At 34.9% G+C, this 21,324-nt stretch overlaps 1 protein-coding gene across 1 annotated transcript in view; it reads left to right on the top strand.

Annotated features, from left to right (window-relative positions):
• The window catches only part of LOC149781748 (complement C1q tumor necrosis factor-related protein 4-like), a 65,720-nt gene extending 45,177 nt beyond the window's left edge, over positions 1 to 20,543 (top strand). Inside the window, exons 2-5 of the mRNA XM_089935009.1 lie at positions 17,353 to 17,494; positions 18,064 to 18,482; positions 19,658 to 19,923; positions 20,295 to 20,543. Coding sequence (XP_089791135.1) covers positions 17,353 to 17,494; positions 18,064 to 18,482; positions 19,658 to 19,923; positions 20,295 to 20,523 — 1,056 coding nt within the window. The 3' untranslated portion in view covers positions 20,524 to 20,543. The remainder of the gene's footprint in view (positions 1 to 17,352; positions 17,495 to 18,063; positions 18,483 to 19,657; positions 19,924 to 20,294) is intronic.
• The last annotated feature ends 781 nt before the right edge of the window (positions 20,544 to 21,324 follow it).

The following is a 21,324-nucleotide window of genomic DNA, read 5'->3' as shown; positions in this document are numbered from 1 at the left end:
ATTATAATAATATGAATTATGAAAATATCAATGATGTAATTTCTGCTATTAAAAAATTAGAAGAAAACGGAATTAATATATCTGATGAATTAAATCCTGAAAACTCATGTCTGATTTTGAAACACTGTATGAGGCTAAATGCGAAGGGCGGTATATTTTGCCTGCTCAGTACAGATTTATAAAGAAAATCCAGACGGAGTTATATAAATCACTGGCTGCAGTAGAAGAAACACAAATAAATGAATTTGTTTCGTTGTCCCGTGCAATAGAAAAAAAATTAGATCAGCATTGTCTCAAGAATACAAATAAAAAAAATAAGTAATAATCGCGTAAGGCAACTAAAAAAATTTATGTCAGATTGTGAAACGATTGAGAGTTAGACCCTTTGATTACTTGGAAATGAAGTCAAGTACGTGGAAATGGAATCGAAAGTAAAAAAGAAATATTTTTTACCTACATCAATCTGATGAGTTAGATATTTCTTTTTACTTGTATCAATCTGATGAGTTAAATAATATTTCCTTAAACCAATCAAATTTAATGCAGGAATGTGCATAATTTAAAATCTGATCTCTGTCATATGTGATCATAGAAATACGTTTTTGCCGCAGTTCATCTAACTGTCCCTGCGTTAATAAAAAATCTTCATTACCGAATACATCAATAACTAAATCAACTGTGTTGACCGGGGACTGCATAAACACCGCTTTGCTGTAGTTTTCAAGTGCTTGTTTGTCGTGTATAAAAACCTTCACGTGCTGGTACATTATATAATTACTCGTAAGGTCTAATCGGAAATCTTAAGATTTTACAAGTAAATTAATATTAACTATTTCATACCTTAAATCCAGAAGGTGGCCTAATTGGTCTGTTAGTTTGAAATTTATTCTTGATAACAGTGGATTATGACACTGCAAATAAACCGGATTGATCGGCTCTTGCACAATCAGATATCCAGGTGGTTCTTTTGGCGTGAATGAATAAAGAACAAATCCTTGCTGGGCTTGATTTGATACTCTCGTGTCCGTGTTGTAGCAGCCATCAATGACATCACACACAAGATTGACCGCGACCACAGGGGTTATATTTACGATTTCCCGGGACACATGTCGTCCTTGCCCCGTTGGGTCATTGTTGTGTCGGAGAACAGTTGCCGGTGGCAGTAGTTTTTGTACTGTGCGAGTATGTCGTCAAAGAACTCATCAATGATATCATCGACTGATTTTTTTTAGCTCGGCGTTATTATACCCGGGAAATTTAAAATTCGATAGATCTGCTTCTGTTAACGAATATGCAGCTAACAATCTTTGTTTAGCGCCGGTTTTATCGTCGATTCAACCCCGAAATGCTGTATAGCGAATAAATCCCATGTCTACTAAAAGCTGATTTAATATCTCAATTTGTTTAATGATTTCGCTGCGTGAACCAGTTATATCAAAAAGATGTTCTTGGAAATTTTGCCGTAGTCGTTGTAGTTGTGTTTTGTGTTCTTGATTAATTTCTTTAAAAGTTTTAATAATATCACTCATATGCAGAGATAAAAATCCTCCTGCAGGGAATTGTTCCTGAATATAAGACCAAGTCCCAAGATCCCGATCAACGAAGCTAAATCTAATGCTCGTTGTTGCGAACTGTTTTATTTCATGTAAACGATTTTTGTATAATGGGGAAATTTCATGATATGAAGCCTGATTCGTGACATAATCATACTTTTTCGGTTCTGGTGGTATCGGTGGTGCTTCAGGTGGGATTTCAGGCCATCCTAACACTGTTCTGATCGAACTCTGATATATATCTACAGCGTTGTCTGGAGAGTTTATTTCGATTGCAGAAGACAGCGTTGGTTCATGAACAGTTATTGTTATTTTGGATTCTTTTCCTTAGATATTTTTTATTCGACATTGTAATTCCTCATTGATTTCTTCGATTTGAAAAGACCCGGTTGGTATCCCAATGACGTTCCAGTCGGGAGTGCCATCTTGTTTATTTTTATTTGCAAAAACAAACGAATTATTTGCTGGTAATCCGACGAATGATTTTGATCTGATATTGGGGTAACTGTGATATACTCGTAATTGTGCTAGTGCGATTTCATTCACGGGAATTGGAGTTGGAAAATTAATACAAAATCCTGGTTTAGTCGAGCTTACTGTTATCATTGAAGTTTCTTTGGGGCTTGTATTTTTGGCTATCTGTTGAAGTAATTCTGTCATTATTTATCTTTGTTATTTTTAAATGGCGGGTGCAGTCTTAGTATATCTTAACCATTAGAGCGAATTCGGAATCTGATATTGTTTCGTCGTTGAGGCTTGATGATATCAGCGACGATAATTTTTAGTATGCTGCTGTTGCTGTGTTAGTTGTATGACATAATCGTGCAATTCTGTGCTCGTGCGTGAAGATATTTTTTTCGCGATTATATTAAAAACACCTGCGATTGACGCTGATGATGAAACGCATATTGTTACTGCGATTGTAGTTGTTACTGGCGTTAGCACTGATAATGCTACTCCAGTGGATGCAACTAACGCGGATACTGAGTATACTGTAGCATCCAGGATGACTGCTCGTCGCCTATATTTCTCTACTTTTGTTGTGTATTTGTCGATGAGGGTTTTTAACTCTGATTGCCATTCGCGTACTTGACCGTATCTATATTTCTGGACATTTAATGTTGTCGTCGTTAACTCTGTTAACGGGGTCATTTATTATCTTACGCAGTAAACAATTGAGGTGTTTAAGCTGCAAATTCCAAACACCACCAGTAAGATATTGCGTTTAATGTCTCATCGGCTGCTTTCAGCATAAATTCTTCTTCGGTTCCTTTATTTAATATGATAGTAACAACCCCGGAAAACCATCAGTTGAATGTTGCCAGGGAAACTTTGTAAATATCTCAAATTTTGCAGCACTGAACACAGAAAACCTATACACTCTAGTGATTGTTGCGGTGTATTTGATAGTTTTATTTTGTTTAGACCATGTTGCAAATCCAGATGATACCGTGTATACTATGTTGGTAATCTGCCCGGCAGTTACTCCAGGTGGGATTGTAATCAAACTGGTTTTGTTAACGATCTCAGGAATCTCACTTACGATATCTTGCTGTGTTTGTTTGATCGTGTCAGTGTTGTTCTTGATATCAGAAAGTTTCATGTCGACGGTGAGTGGATCACCAAAGAATTCGCCCGCGGTTTCATTAGTTTTTTGAAAGTTTCTAAGAAGTCATACTCGTTCCGCAACGTGGATATTTTATAGTCAACGACGCCGTAGTTAACGTCAACATATTTTTTCGTTTCAGCATCTTCGTCGGATGTTGGATCTCTTAAAACAATTATTTTGTTCCCGTTCATGCTGAGCTCACCTGTCATTGTGTCACCGGTATTTTTTAGGCGATTAGCAAGGCTTTTTGCAATTTCATTCCTGATAGTTGTAAACGACACACTTGAGTCTCTGATTTTTCCGCTGTCAGTAAACACGGGGATGTTATCCGCGGCAGCTCCAGGAACCCTGCGAACTATGTCATTCCATTTGATATTACTGCTTTTTAATTTTCCGTATCGGTCCTGAAATATAACAACCTCATCTGGGTCTATCCCGGATAACGTTAAAAGATTGTCAATTTCATCTTTGTTCGCATATTTTGATAAATCTATATCACCGCGTTTTTTTTTTGTCTTTGTTTCGATGAGAGATCTTCCGTAAATATCAACCATTATTCTTTAGGAATTGTTTAAATCGACTCGCGATATACTCGTGCACGACCTTGTGAGGCGGTTTGGTTGATTTTGATATCACGTCAAGAACATTTAAGCAACCCAGTGAGTTCCAGGGCGTTCGCTGTTATCAAGATTAATAATTCCAGTTTCTGGATTATTCGGTTGTTGTGGTAATTGATCTCGCATAAAAACACCTCTGAAATTTTTTATTTTAAGTTGTTTAGCAGCATCGAGCAAATCAAAATTTGACATCGGTGTGAGACGCGCTGCGTCTAAAACCGTTTTGGGTACCATGAAGGCGGAGTTCCTGTAAGTCTTAGACCCGCTCCGTACTGTTCCACTGGTAATTTTAGACGACCCGGCTGAGGCAGATTGGATTTTTTTGACGCCTTGTTGGTTTTTGTGTCCGTGATGATTTTGTTTTAAAGTTCTCGTTGTATAAAATCCCTGCCCAGTTGCTTTCTTTAATGCCATTCCAGCAGCGGTTCTAACAGCACCTAACGCGGCTGCTTTTGCGACAGCTGGGGCAGCAGCAGCTATTATTGCTGGTAACGCGGCGAGAAGTGGAAATATACCACCGGTTTTAACCATATCCTTGATGGATTTTGGGGCGAAATCAAGTTGAGTTCCAGTTTTTGCTTGCTTCGCTTTATTGAAATGTTTTAGTTGAGTTTTAGTCAACGATAATTTGTTTGGACCGCCACTAGCGATTTGATCATTTTTTAGTGTTATCGTCGTCCCACATGCGCTTGCGTTTTTGATTGTAATTTTTTCGCCTGACCAGGAGTCAGAGTGACATTAACGTGACTATATGACATTGTTATAATTAATGCGATTGTTCTAATTGTCTACACATTGTTTTGACAATATTACATGTTCTCCACTGGTGCATCAATAACTCTTATTCGGCCACCAACACCTTCAAGTATCATTGATTTGTCGCTGAGTATAACAGCAATTGCTCTGTCATTATCAGCTGAATTTACGATAGCTCTAAAGTGTATATCAACGATAGATTGCTTAAATAAATCAAGATGTTCCAACGAAAGGTAATAAATCGTGTACAGCGTTGTAAAATCCAGTTGTGATATTTGTAAACCAGTGTCTATGTTTTGATCACGTCCCATAAATGTCATCAAGCGATGATATGCACGTGCTACTTGATTATTCTAAAAATTCAACGTTATATCCTCGGATGGTTCTTGATGCCCGTTTATTCTTAAAGATACTTCAGAGACATTAAGATTGTCAAATACCATTGGATTTCTTTCTTGATTGTTTAATCGTTCAGCCAGTTGAAAAGCAACAAAAACATGTCTTGGTGCAGAAACACCTTGCTGTGATGATATATGACAAGTGAATAAACATTGACAGGATTTTGATTAATATCGGTGGTTGTTCTTAACCACGACAATATTGATTTACCGCCTTGATCCATAAAAGAAATTAGACGCTGTTCCTCAGTGATTGATGGTGACAATACCGGCATCCATAACGCGAGTTTAAATAATATTACTTTACCCTCAGGAGAGCCGGCTTCCCGCCAGATAGCATCATTATCCTCTTTTCGATAAAGAACAACTGTGCGTTTGGCTCCAAAAATGACCTTTCTGACATTTCTGCAAAATCCAAAGATGTGGGATAGCGGAATTGCGCACGAAAACTCTCTACGATCAGGTGTCAGCATTGACTGATTTGTTCTAAATCCTAAATTGTAATTTGGATTAACATTAATAATCATGTCTTCCACGGCAGCATCAACAGGAGGAATAGCACGGTCTTTTGGTTGTCTTACAATATACTGTACTCCATCGGGATGGTCAAGATTATCCTTAGCGAACATCATAGTCGGACCAGCTGATCTAGTATAATCATCTGAATATCTTGCTAGGCCTATAATCGTTGTAGCAACGTCAACATTATCCTGGATTGTCTCAATTTCTTTTCCATCAATCATATAGGCAGCACTTTTAAATAACGCCATGATGCCATTATTAACAAATCCAACTTTAATATTAGCATCGTATTGTGTATTAGCGGCGACGTTTGTTACAAGTTCACCTGTGACTTCAATAAATGCTTCAGGGGCAAGAAATACCTACTTGTATCCTGAACTCGTAATTCAATTCTCCCCCGTTGATTTAGCGATATTGCTTCATAAGGATAATACTGATAATCACGCACGGATTCATCCTTGAGTAATGGTGCATCCATGTCAAATGCTGGGTCAGATACACGGTTAAACATTTTATTATAATTTGTTATCTTCTAAAACGAAGACCACTTCCCGATATAAAACTTGTATTTATTTGTTCAGCCCCTTGATTTATCAGCGCTGCTAGTTTTTGATTTGCAGCTTGATTTATTACTTTGCTAACATCTGCAGGCATCACTTCGGTGTTTGGTAATTTGACCGGTTGTGGCTGGACCGCCTTCGGCCTGCGCATTAATCGTGCTTGTCTGTTCTTGATTGCCAAAAACGCTTTACTGGCAACGTTACCAACAGCACCAGGAGCTTTATCACGAATAACATCAATAGCTTTCATTGATAATTGTTTTGCGATTGGTACTGCTTTGGGAGCTATCCTTCTGAATAAACCCTCAACAACATCACCGAGTCCGTCTCCGTAAGTTGCATATAAGTTGGTAATCGCGAGTTTACCACGTAGACCGGTACGGACCCACGATGAGAATTGTGTACGATCATTTTATTTAATTATTTATTTATCTAACAACTAGTCACTGTGGTAGTCATCAACTAGCTCATCAATAAACCCTCCGTAAATATCGATATCCATGATACCACCTTGAAATAATCGCCGACAGATATCAGCTGCTTCATTAATTATTTCTGGTGAGTTATTCCCAGCTCGCTTTCCTCCTATGAGAACTTCTAGTCGTTGCGCATCATTGAAGATACTGTTAGGACAGGGAATAAGACCACTTCCTAAACCACTACCAGTAGCGCCTAAGATACCAAGATTTTTTAAAAATATCTTATGAAGGACCAGGTTCATCTTCTGTTTGTGTTTCCTGCCCCCGCGTTTGTCGTCATTCTATTTGCTGCGGAGGTAGTGGCTGTTGAGGTGATCTGCGTTGTCTATCAAGTCTTTGCATTTTATCTATAAAACTCACAAATCCTGGATCAGTATCTCTAGCTTGTTTCTTGTTGTAGTATACACGATATATCCACTTGATGAAACTGGTATCGTTTACGGTAGCATATTTTTTGTTCTAAAATTTCGTTTTTTCGATCCAGACCATATAGTGCTGCAGCAGGTAAATTTTTTTCTTTTATTTCTTTGAGTTGCTTAATAGCACCTTCGTTAAATTTTGCAATCAGCTCAACATTTTCTTTCACCGGTTTGGGTTCAGGCGCGAGTTTTTCTTTTACGCCAGCGACTTCAGTATGAATTTCGCTGATGCCTTTAAGTATTTCTTCGCCGACGGGTGGAGGGTGAGCTGCAGCTATATCAGTTGGATGATCTGGTAAAAAAATTTTTTTGTTTTTTTTAGTTCTTGCTGATATTTTTTCAGTCTGCTCAGCGGTTTGTTTTAATATTGGAAGAATACCATTTTTTCTTTCCTCCTCATCCTTAATATCTCCCAATAAAGCTCTTTCAGTGACCGCCGCAACTTTTTCAGTAGCTGTTGTAACGGGTTTAAATAATTGTTCTGTGCTTGTAGCATATTCAACTTGTGCTTCCTTCCGCGCTTGTAATTTTTGTCTTACAGAATCTCTCACAGGAAGAAATTTTTGGATTGCTTCTAGTCGCTCTCGAGCTAATCTAGTGGTATATGCTTCTCCAATATTTGCCATTATCAATAACATAAATTTTTAATTCATAGCAGCAGGGAGGGCGACGCTCTCAACTTGTCACCGAATAATCGCGCATATTTCTTCGATTCAACAAAGAAAATAAAAACCCATCAGCGATAACAGGTAAGCCAGTTTGTCATCGACGGAGTTGTCTTACGCTGAATATCGCGGGTTTTTTTACGATTTTTGTGATCCCCCAGGAAGTTGTATTTTTTATCTTTTAGAATGCATTTTCAGTCTATACCAAAACTGCGTCACGATTATTTGGTATTAAACTAAAACATAACAGATAAGAGAGAAAAAAACAAGTTTTGTTAAATTCAACAAATAATTATCCCTACAATACAACGTTACAATTTAAAAAAAAAAAACTTGCAGGATTATGAATTAAATCCAAATATTTTCCTACAAATTAGATCAGAAGTCAAAACGAATATAGTTGTAATAAAATTCCAGTGGTGTCCAAAATACTCCATCGCTGAGTATTTGACGTACCTTTAGTCTTAAAAATTATAATGTTCCAATTTCATGGAACGTGGCAAATATTAAGAATCATTTGATGTGTCACAAAAATATAATATAAAACGTCCTTGTCTGCATTAACAATAATTAGAAAGTAAAATAATTTTATCATGGAAGTATTATTGAGTTCTTTGCACTTCCAGTGATTACTAATTTAAATAAAAAATAAATTTAATTAGAAACTAAACACACCAACGCAATTGATTCCACTATGGATGTTAAGATAGGAAGGAGTAATGTTTCAAGTACACAAAATTGATATAAAAACCTAAGATACAATTTTAGAGCCAGGATGCAGGTCATTACCTTTTTAAAACAATTAAAGTTGTCAGCAAGATCAGGAAATGCGATTAAAAAATCAACATCCGACATTCAGATTAAGTTAAACATGTTTAACTCTATTGATAATAATCCTAATATTTAATTTATACTCCCATACAAATATTAATTATATATTATGTTGTTTATAAATGAATGTCCCTAGTCAGGTACACTATGTTCTTGATTTAGAACAACAAATAAGAAAAAAAAGCCAACAAACAATTCTAATCAAATTTACATAAAAATAGTCAGCGAAAATTGTAATTTACACAGTGATGATAAAGAACTAAATCTGTCACTAATTTGTGTCATACTTATTGTGCGAGACTTCTTATAATTGTTTAGTGTTGAAAATCATAGTGGTCTCAAAATAAGCTGCCAAATGATGTGGTCTAAACAAATTTATATATATATGCAAGGTTATTTGTTTACTACTCTATTGGCTTTTTTCATCTGTAATTAATTCAATTGTCACTGAAATAAACTCTTCTCCAAACCCAAATATGAAAGCTTTGGAACACAGGCATGCTGCGCATTGAACGATAAAGAACAAAATAATTACCAGCATTTAAGAGTGCGGGGATGGTCGTTGCGAATCAATAGGTCCATCCCGCGTTTGATGAAGGTTTCGTTGGCTATATCCGGGTCAAATAGATAAACATCTGCTCTGACGTCTAGTGGGGTTAACATTGTAAGTAGCATATAACGACCTTCCTTCACATTCCGATCACACTCTTGGTCTTCACTGCATTACATTAGAGGTAGACTCAGAATCTTCTAGAAGGGTTCTCGCTTGAAAAGAAGGTGCTTTGCCTCTTTCAGCATGGCAGATGCCTTATTTATTCACTTTAAACTGGTACTGTGCCGATTAATCAATTTAAGTCATCATAGGTCTATTTCAAGAAGAGGACCATACATAAATTTGTACTATATATTTCGGTTGAAATTAACTTTGTGCTATGCTAGTAAATTCTGATTGAACACTACATTTTCTGAAGATCTCGTGAATAAATTGATTAGAAAACAGTGATAATCGACAAGGACACTACATTAAATTTCAGTCTGTTAACTGGAAAGTTTGTGTCATTTCAGTTAATCCCGTGATAAACTGTCTCGTTCCACTTTACAGGACATATTACAGGCGGCGGAGGAGACCTGTCATTAGTTTTGGAAAATGTATGTATGTATGTATGTATGTATGTATGTATGTATGTATGTATGTATGTATGTATTTTTTAAATTTGTAATGCATACTCGTTATAAATTACTGACAATTCCACCTCTCTGTGTTTCAGAATATGGTTTAATAACCCTTCTATAAACGAAAAAGCTCACTTCATTTCTTTCAGTTGTTATTATTATTATTATTATTATTATTAAACAACGCTTCTAATAATGGTAAAAAGTAATTACAGTGACCATAGTTCAGAATCATTGCCTAAATTCCAAAAATTGAACAAAAGTAACCAAATGTTTATTCCAATCGGGTTTGGAAATCTCTTGTATTATTCATAATTAAAACTAAATGTCTTAATTAGTTGACAATTACTTAGCTAATCTATAACAATACTTACTATGATATTTTAGAAAGTTATTTTTCTTCTGTATTTGTAATCTCGTTTTATTGACTTTTTACAATTTTCAGTATGTTTTTGTTTTATGAAATATGTGCATCAACTACCTTAAACGATGCTAATTTATATTTTGCATAAGTATTTTAGGTAAAACCTTTATGAAATTTGTAATCTGACTTCTCAAAATCGTCCGGTCTATATAAAAAGTAAACACATATTGCTGATCAGAGAATAATCTTGTACCTTATGACCTTTACACATAAGTACAGTGTGTCAAAGCAACCCCCGGGTATTAAAGATGGAAATGTAAACGGCACAACATTGCTCATTCTATCCTAAATGACAGGGTCATGATGATCCTTGACATAAATTATGATCCCAAGAAAATAATCACTGCAAGCTAATAATAATAATAATAATAATAATAATAATAATAATAATAATAATAATAATAATATCAGACTGTAAATATTATTAACATAGCATTAAGATATATTATTTAAATAGCATAATAATTAATATCATATTGGTAATGATCATTTGATGAAGTGATGATTATATTAATGATGATGAAGATAATGATGATAATTATTGTTTATGATTACTTTTATTACTTTTATTATTATTATTATTATTATTTTCATTATTATTATTATTATTATTATTATTATTATTATTAATGCTGACATCAATGTCATAAATTATTACTATTGTTTTTAAAAATTAAAATATAAACATTAAAATGATTTTATTTCACTAATCATCTTAACGAATACGTTTACTTACAAATACGGCTGCATCAATGAATGATCAAATGTTTTAATGAATGAACGAATTTATTTAATCAACGTTTTCAACTCTAAAATACCCTTTGCATTGATAATATATTAATGTTGAAATGATCATTAGCTAAATTATCTGTTAGATATAAATTTGATAAGTCACAAATAGATTATATTTAATAAATAATATACAAAGGTGAATATTGAAGCTGAGAAGATCCAGTAGTGTGGTGTTAATTATTATATACTTGGAGCTTTCAGTGCTGATATTTGTATCGTTTCTATATATTATCATTGATTTGTATGACTTTATTTGGAATGGACGTGTGAACAAAAGGGTTAGACACATGCGCAAACGCCAGCAGGGGTAGCTTTAAGTCTGACGTATGCGGTGTTTGAGTATACTGTTCGCTTTTGTGAAGCTTTGAAGGTTGGTATTGTGGTTGAGCTGTGCAAGCACCGGAGTTGATGTTTCGTTCAGCCAGACAAACCTATGTTCATAATTCCAAAATCGAAATAAACGGCGTAGTTTTGGCAAGATATGTGCCCTGTTTTCCCTGCAGTCTTGACACTTAGTGGAGACCAGTCCAGATTCTGGGTCCAAGAAGAATCACCCAAGAATGGATCAAAGCGGTAGAACACCTTCAAAGGGCCGCATATATCGTATAGCCCTCTAATTAGAACCAGGCCCCATCATTCTCATCAAAAACGTATAACAATCTCGGAATAAAAACATTATTTACATGGGTTGCTAATTCGTAAGCTAATCATTTGAGGTAACTTTGAACTAGACCATTAGAACTTCAATCCGCAGCACACGATTTGACATAAAGAAGAGATATAACTGATGAGGTCTTAACCGAGACGGCGGAAAAAAATAGATTTAAACAAGAAACATTTAATGCTAGAAAAAAGAAATAACGTGAAGAAAATGAATGGAAGATTTATTTCTATTGAATATTCCCAGATGAACACAAACGAATAAAAATAATCTGCTGACAAATCAAAATATGACCATGTGCAACAAGACTGAGCACCTGATATAAATAATGAACCAAACGGAAAATTATTTGCAGGTGTGTGAGGAAAACATAAACTTAAACAACGGGATGCCGTAATCTTCAAATTTTCCAATATAATTTAAAAAAATATAAAATGTCGAGACAATATAGAGAGACCAAGAATAGCGTTGAAGAAGAAGCCGACAAAACCAAGGCTAAGAATTTTAATACAGCTGCGGCTTAAACATAAGTTAATTTACCAACCTAACCTCTGCTAGACGTGCAAAAGAGCACAAGAACATTGAACGAAAGCTTGTAACAAACATGACACGTTTAAATAACAAACGGTTAACATCTACGAATTTGATATGGCAAGAAAAGATGCATGCTGTTCTTGTTTACAAAAGCGAGAATCCGCACGATGCCGACAAAATGTGCACGACGAGAACCTTTCTTTTTAAGTTTTTTGCATAAACTATATCCAGGGTATGTGAAAAGAGTTCAAGAGAAAATACGCCTGATTTTATTAACTAAGTTGAATAATTTTTAACATGATAGAATTTGTTTAAAAGTAACACAATATATGGATTAATGGCATATATTATAGGGAACTAAATCACAGACAGCCTAAAGGAAATTTAGGTAGGAGATCGATGTTTATTTTCCTATTCACCGTTCAAGCAGTTCAATATATCTCAAATAAACCTTCTTTCGTTAGTTATATTATCTAAGGCGTACAAGCTAATGTGGAACTTTATGTCTGGTCAATCGTCACTTTTGAAATGGCCTAGAGCTTGCTTGTTCTGATAATGTTCTCACTATCCTGATTATTGGAATTCGTTTAAGTTTATATGCAAAATGATATGAAGTTTAATCAAATTCTCCTTGCTACATATGAAGTTTGTTTTCTTAGTAAATAAATTTTACAAATATAGTTTACAAGATTCTGATATTTTTGAAGACCCCAAATGTATGCAAATCAAAAATTACCAGCATTTATTTTACTTGGACGGATTTTCCTGATTGGTTCTTCAATTAATTCATTCGACTTTAAAACCTTTTGATTTCTTGGAGAAAAAACGAAATTACGTAATGGCACGAATATCTAGATGGCGATTCCTACGTTTCCTTAGTTGATGTTCTGTTTCATAATTAATAGTATCACTTGGCTAAAATGAAATACCTTTTAACATAGGGAAGCTGTCATCAGCATGTGTATGTGCTGCACAATGAGATGAAAATGATGTCTTTAATGTCAAATGTATATTTGCTCAAGCCTGCAGATTCTTTCTTGTTGAATCTTTCCCACATTATTTCACAAGTTATATAAGTTGTAGCATTTTAAGTTGCATTGTGCAGTTCATATCATGATGCAGTAACATTTACTGCTATTGAAACGATCTTGTAATCATTAATATCGTCTATTAAATTTAGTCGATGATCTACTTGTAAATTGAATCTTTATGAATTATAACAAGCAAAATATCTTTTACATTCTTGTCTCTCCTGTAATCAATTATAACCTTGCCAGTGTCTTACGATGTAACACCTACAGTACAAGGTAGCATAAATGATTCCATTATTTGTGTATGATCCAACCTAGATTATACCCCCTATGATTATACACAACAACAAAAAAGTATTATCAAAGTAGTTGATTACTCTGTAATACATATTTCAGAAATACTATGTTACGGTACATTTCTACTTAATTTTGGCTCTTTAACGTTCATTTCTTTCTGCATTTTGTTCACTTGGTTCATCACAATTAACTGTCATAACATTTTTGCTAATTGTTCTGAATCTCTTTTCATCTTTGGTGATTAGGCATAAATTTCAGCTATACTCTATCAGAGTCCAACACGACCCACAGTGACATAAGTACCTAGCGAAAATTCGAAAGCAAATACAGAGAGCAAATCGCTTGCATGCAAGTAACCTTTTATCTGTAAAATGAAGCCATTTGCTTGGTCCTTTCTAATCTGGTAAAGGAAAAAGTAAATGGTGTTCAAACTGAGTCGTATTAATATTATTTCCATTGACAACTAAGCAATCGCAGGTTAGTGGTAGAACTTAGTCGATTTTAATGGCAAATTCTAGTAGTGGAGTGGCGCCATTGGTGACGAACAGCTACAAGTTATGTAGCAAATAAAAATAGTTGTCTCTTTTACGTATGCAGTTTGCATACATTTTTATGCAGACCATACAAGACATTTACTTCATTGTTAAATTAGTTATCGTCTTAAAATACAAAAGGTCTTCTTCTTCTTCTTCTTCTACTTATCATTATTATTATTATTATTATTATTATTATTACTTCACAAGCTTATTATTTCTAACTCATAGAATTATATGCTTAATATTTCCTACTGCAAATTTTACTGCTACGATGTCGAGCTATATATAGAGAGAGAGTTAGAAGTTATGACAAACTTGGATTTATTTCTCATTTTTGTAAATTTATTGTATTTCAGATTCTATCATGAGAGAAGCAGTGCTGAAGAATTTCAACCTAGTTATTATACTAATTCTCGGGTTTCTGGGACATTTATGTAAATATAATAATACAAATTTTGATATTGACACTACTAAAACAAATTAAATATTATAAGCAAAAAAGAAATTAGTAATGACAAAATGAAAGTTTAAAAGATATTTATAATCAGTTGATATGTATACAGCTTATAAATTCATATATATTCAATCCTTGATAAAATGATTGCCTGAAATGTTCATCTTAGCGACATTTTCTAACTCAAACATATTACATTAAGTGTCCCCAACTACAGACAGAACAAACTCTACGCTTCTCTAACCAGACAGCTGAACTTTGTTATTTTCTTTTTTACATGGCAGTCCGAATGCAGTTCTCTTGATGTTGTTTAATCTACGATGTTGAGATATAATTCAGGTTCATGCTCCTTTTTGCAAGCAGTCTATCTAGCCTCCTGTGTTGTATCCCGTGCATCGGGTACCGGCTGTCGTTCAATTTGACTATTTGACTATATAAGCCGTCGACGTCAATACGTGTCTTTATTAGCATGTAGTTCAAAATTCTCTTGCATGATTGTCTGTTCTGAAGTTCAGACCTTCTTTCTCTAGGCCTTCTGTGTAAGCATTTATCTTTGAGTCATCGTCTTTCATAAAGTCAATAATTATTAATCGCTCCCTCTCTTCTCTCTATCTCTCTGTCTGTATTTAATTTTGTATTTCTCTAATGTGTTTTCATAATTTTAGATTCTCTGACTAGCTCACGTTTACCTTGTTTCTTTTCCTTGTTTTTGGCAGTCGACATGAGTGACCCCTGATGATGCTTGCCTATAATGCAATGGTAAAATTTATATTCATGTGTGTTTTCTGACCAGTATTATAGCTAGTCTTCTTTGTAATATCCTGTTTCGAGTGATCAGCTGTTTATCTATTTTTCTATTAAATCTCGAAGCTAAAGCCATTTTTCAGGTTTCTTTTATACGATGCACATGCATTACCATTATATCGCCTTTGCGATGTTCATTATTTATGCATTCTATATTGGCACTGACTTTCCTCTTCATCTTTTCTTCTTGAACAGACTAGTAATTATTTATCATGTGCTGTGTTTCATTTTCAAAGTTTCGTTCTTTAATTTCATTAGTTTCTTTCTATCAAATCTAGATTCATCCCTTAAGTCGATTTCTCTTGTCTGACAACTGACATAGATGATTAATGCGTGAACACGTCAATAAACGGCGCATCTGCAATTTGTCACATGAGTGTTCATGTTGTAGATGCTTTATTTCAAAGCAAAATTATCATCCGAATTTTCGGGGAATACTTGTTCATCAAAATGTTTAAAGAATAGCAAACAATATGCCACACTTTAAATATTACAGCTTAGACTAGAAAGGATATCAATTAATTACGTTCGATATTTTTTCAGCGAAGTCTCAAGAAAATGGACAAGAACCAATTGCATTTTCCTTGGCACAAGACTCTCAAATACTATATGCTATTAGTTCAACACTTAGTTTCAGCAAGTGACTTTCTGTTTCCTTACAGACGTTACACATTGTGCCATTTTTAACCATTTAATGACTTGCAATGTGAAGATATTTCTGTTTAATCAGCATCGATCATCGTTTGAAATGAGCACGTCTGTATAAAACCAATGACATCTTTTATAACATCTCTACTCTAAACGTTGTGCAACCAGCTTATGATTACACTTTTAGTTCTATTGTTTCGATCATTCGATATGAGGCTTCTCGACTAATATCGAAATATTTGGCACTAAGATTTTCCTTTGATTTACTTATCATGAATGCTTTCGCATATAGTGTATTTTATATATCAGCAGTAGGATGGGTGAATTAGCTCCACCTGTGTTACGCAACTATAGTTAACCTAAGTTTAGCATTACATGAAAGAATATGTACAAGCAGTGCAGTGTAAGCTGTGGTGCAAGAGGAAAATTTCTTATGTATTAAAGTAAGCATTTAAATATAAAAGATACCAATTTGAAAAGCATATTCACTCCATCGTTATAGCTTGTTCTTTCAAAAAAGCTCTTCTACAATTATGAGGCTCAAATATCTCTAATTCTATTTTCATATACATGGTTATTGTAACTGAATGACAATAATAAAACAGACAAATGTTTGGCTATTGAATGACATCATTGCAATAGCTATTATTCTCTGTTTTCGCACAATTCCTCCTCATCCTCACTTTTGTTTATTTATTTCTTATCCATTACAACACTTTCAGTGCGTACAAATTTCATAAAGATTTGATTTGCTACAATGACCATTATAATTATTAATTAAATAAAAACATGAAGTTGATTATAGGATTTAATGTTCCATCGCACCAAACTTTACATTAAAAATTTACATCATTCACATCATCCGCTCTGGGTTTAAATCTAGTACTCTCGTTTCAGATTTCTCTCTTTGATGTATTATTGTATACAGCTAAGTCAACATATCTTGGATCATAAAATGTAAAATTATATAAAGATAGAAAATGGTCAACATCGACGCTTATGGAATAAGAGGTGACAACAGCTTGTTGATGACCATTCACATTCAGAAATAAAGCAAAAATTCAGAAGTAATTTGTACGAGAAAAAAAAGAAATGCATTTCTGCCATATGTTTGCATAAATTAACTTATGTCGGTTGGAGCGCTTCCAGCACGACCAATGCATAATTTGGTGCGCAGCAACGATAACATGAGGAACTGAGAGATATCAATACGTGAGAGAGGATTTGTTACACTAACGACTTGCAAGAATAACTTGCAGTTACTATGCACAGTTACACACAACGTAATATATTAATATGGAACAATAAACAAATGCGTGAATTTCATTAAACAAGGATTCTTAGTATTAGGCTATTATTCCTGAAGGCAAAAAGCGATGAACTTCTATCGTTTCTCTTTCCATCCAAAGGTGATAACTCATATGGGTCAGGATACAGATTTCTCTTTCCCTGGGGTTTTCACAAGTCCAACTAGTGGAGTCTACAAGTTTCAGGTGTACGCGTTGACTCGTTATTCCCGAAATTGGCTGGAGCTTTACAAGAATCAAGAACTGGTCGCATCTCTCTAGGGCTGGTCTTACGATGACTAGGGTACTACAGGAAATGCTGTGATCCTGTACCTGAACCAAGGAGATGATGTTTCGGTACAAGTAAATGATCAGACAGATGTCACTGTGTACTGTCATTTCTCTCAGATTTATACAACCTTTTCTGGAGTTCGAATGGTAACAGGTGAGTTGTATAGACAATGTAGTACAACCAATAGTTATCAAAGGAAGTTCGTCTGGTTCTCAAAGTACTCAAGAATGATTGCAGGTTCTCAAAAGAGTATTGTCACCCTCTTTCGTCATGAGTATTGTAGCAGTATTTTATTATTGATACTTTGTACTTAACATAATACCCAGTCCCCAGTGTCACTTAACGTCCCAAAATGTGTTCATCCAATTGAGAATTCTAAACGTCTTTATTATTGCTTTGTAACATGGGGGAACTAAACTACAGTCATTCATTCTTCAAGTTTCCTTGCATGAGTCCTGCTTTATATCGGACAAAATTCCTAGAAATTCCCAAACTCTTCATTTATGTTTCAAAAAGATTTCCAAATATTATATTTTTAAACTTAAAATTGATTTTCAATATGTACCACGTTCTCTATCTCTAATAAAAAAGTTATTGTGCTTCAAGTATTCTAAAGACGATATTGCAAAATCTCATTTTGAGGAGACATGTTTACAATTTTCGTGAAACAAGGACCATATGTTTTCAATTTTTTCACGTAACTCACATTCGTTTATCAACAGCAAATGGTACTGATACGTGCATCGCGTTCTCAGCGACCTTGACCTCACATAAGAGCTTTCTTCCGGGATATTCCATTTTGTACGACAAACTATTACTCAATCAAGGTAACGGTTACAACATCCATACTGGAGTTTTCACAGCACCTGTTCCTGGCGTCTATATTTTCCACTTCTTTTCGCTATCAGACACAAATGAATCCATCTCACAAGATTTGTACCACAACAGCCAGTATATTTGCTCACTGTCTGGACTATTAGCGACAGATCGGGCGGAAGCCGGAAACACGGCCATTTTGCATTTGATGTCGGGTGATTATGTGCAGGTTAAAGCCAAACGGACCAACAAACTGTTTGGAGAAGCGAAACAGGTTTACAGCACGTTTTCTGGTGTCCTTATTGGCGATGATACTATTTCACCTGTAATTTCTAATTCATTATGATAGTATCATAAAAATGACCTACTGGACCGCGATGTCCTACGAAATAGTCGGAACAAAGACATTCAAACGTACCGAAGTGCATTCGAAAGGTCGTAAGTGAAAATGGATGTTATGGTAATGTTAGCCAACTGTTTATTCGTACATTGTGTCAGTCTGGAGTATAGGTGTAGTTTGACTTGCTTGTGGTGTTTTTCTATGGATAACTGAGAGAAGCTACGTGCTTCTTTCCTGCATATTTATTATCTGTTATGCGTATCAACATTTTACTTTTGTTACTCCTGATTCATGATTTTGTCTACTTTTATGAAGGCTTATTCATCATTGTAAATTGTAGTTATTATCTTCTTTTAGATTTGTTGCACGTGCTTATGGTCTATTGTACGAAGTTTAAAACGTATAATTGCATAGGATCTATAAGTCGATGCTAACGGATCTGTTGGCAGTTACTAATAATAAAAGTATTAGTAAATATGTTTGAAGATTCCTCCTTGTTTCCATTGGACAGATAGGCCAGATGGTATCTTATGATAATTAGGTTAATTCTTATTCGATGTGTTAGGTTACATGGATAGGTATTTTGAAATAGAATGAGTCGTAATATCTGTCACGTGGAGTGTATTGCAACGCATAGTCTTAATGGACTCTTGAAGGAGAGAACTGACCAATCATTAATTCATATTTTGGAGCCACTATCATTTCTTTTATGTTGCCTTTAGACAATATTGGACTATAATATTATTTTGGAACTAGTGGAACTTATTTAAAGGAGTTCATTATAACGCCATTTTGACAACGTCTCGATTCTTGGTGGACCAGTGCATTTCCGGTTCTGAAATTTATCCGAAACTTTACATTCTCTGGGACTGTAAAGGAAGTATTTTGGATTTAATTTTGGATTCACTTCATACTGCTGTAAGTTCCTCTCACATTTTCATTTATAACATTGATAATTATATTGTTTGTTAAAATTTACAAATCGTGTTTGTTTTGCATCTTGAAAAGTTTGACTCCACTTCAAGTGGCGGTTGAGGCTAAGAGTGTGCTGTGACAATCAGAAAGGCGAGTGCATGGGAAGAGACGATATTTATCGAATACTACCGGAAACGCACACTAGGTTTGTGTGTCAAGGATTGGATAATAACTTCGTTCTCTAGAATGCCTTTCGTAATGTTTATAGTTTGCTTCGTTTCTTTTCAGGAAGCAGAGGCGTCATTGCATTTTCTGCTGGCCTGACTAGAAGTTTCACATTACCTTCGAACATGATGATTGTGTTTAACAAAATCTTCATAAATCTGCAGCACGCCTTCGACCAACGCACCGGAAATTTCACGGCCCCCGTACAAGGATTATACGAATTCAATGTGCACGCACAAGCGCAGACAAACCTTCATGTTGTGATCTACCTTTATCGCAACAATGAGTAAGTTTAAATATTCTTTCCAAGCCAGCATCACAGCACACAATAATAATAATGCAGATAATGATGGCAGCATTGACTGCAAAAGCGAAGAATATGAAAAGGAAGTAGAGGATAGTAATGACAGTCAAATATAATAATTCCACTCAAAAGAAAATGTAATTTAAAAACTTCTGAGAATTAAAAAATGTTCGTATTATTAATCATCAAGCTCGGCTTTACTTCTACTATACAAACTTTAGCAGTTTAGAAGATTCATAATTTTCTGAACATTATCATCTGGTCTAAAATTAATTTGAAAACTCCCTGTCGTATTCCTTCCACACGTGTTTTGTTAGCTCTAGACTTGGCAGACATATTGTTAACCATTTCAGCATTATAGTGACCCTGCGGTCTAGCATTCCAAACCAGTACGTCAGCACTCCTGGGCAGCATGGAAACGCCGGTAACTCCGTCATCATCCAGCTGCAAGTTGTTGACTCAGTTTACCTGAAGTCTACAGATTCTGATAGTGTTATGTATGGCACTCACGAACAAGTGTATTGCACCTTCTCTGGTTATCTCATTGCGCCCACATACAATGGACTTTCCGTCATTGGTTGATGTTACTGATGTTTCGCTTTGGTACCTGGCTTCGCGCATGCATATTAACGTTTGCAATAATGTGTATGTCAGATATCAATCAAGGTTGTCGTTACTAATTAAAGATCATTCAAACATTTCTGCAGTCATATACATATATGTGCCTTATTTTCTCAACTGTACCTGAAGACCTCTTTAAGCCTCAAGTACCTGGCTTCGCGCATGCATATTAACGTTTGCAATAATGTGTATGTCAGATATCAATCAAGGTTGTCGTTACTAATTAAAGATCATTCAAACATTTCTGCAGTCATATACATATATGTGCCTTATTTTCTCAACTGTACCTGAAGACCTCTTTAAGCCTCAATAACCCACTTATACGTACAAAATCGTACATGAAAATCCGTTTGAATAATGTTGAATCGTAACAGATTATTGTCGTAAACATTGTTTGCTGCATTTAAAGCAAAACGCATCGAAGTTTCATCACATTTAGAAACAAACATTTTCTTCCTCAAATCGAGCGATTCATGCACACGCGTACGAAATATAAATGTTAGGCTTTAAATGATTTTTAACCTAAACGAATGGATGACTTTCACGCTTTAAACACGAGAAACCACAACCATGCTATTAAGTATAGCATGTGTTCTTTTCATTCAATTTTGAACGTGCATTCCTAGGAAATAGTTCGACTGCATACAACATGACCAAGCAGGGTAAATAGCTATGTTTATGATTTATATTTACTAACACATTCAGTTCCAAACTTCAAAGCTATATCTTGACGTTTTGTTCTTGTCAAAACTGTCTTGAAAA

Source organism: Sinohyriopsis cumingii, chromosome 15 (assembly GCF_028554795.1).
Source record: "Sinohyriopsis cumingii isolate HCF-2022 chromosome 15, ASM2855479v2, whole genome shotgun sequence".
Taxonomy (NCBI): domain Eukaryota; kingdom Metazoa; phylum Mollusca; class Bivalvia; order Unionida; family Unionidae; genus Sinohyriopsis; species Sinohyriopsis cumingii.
This window is presented reverse-complemented; position numbering and strand designations above follow the sequence as displayed.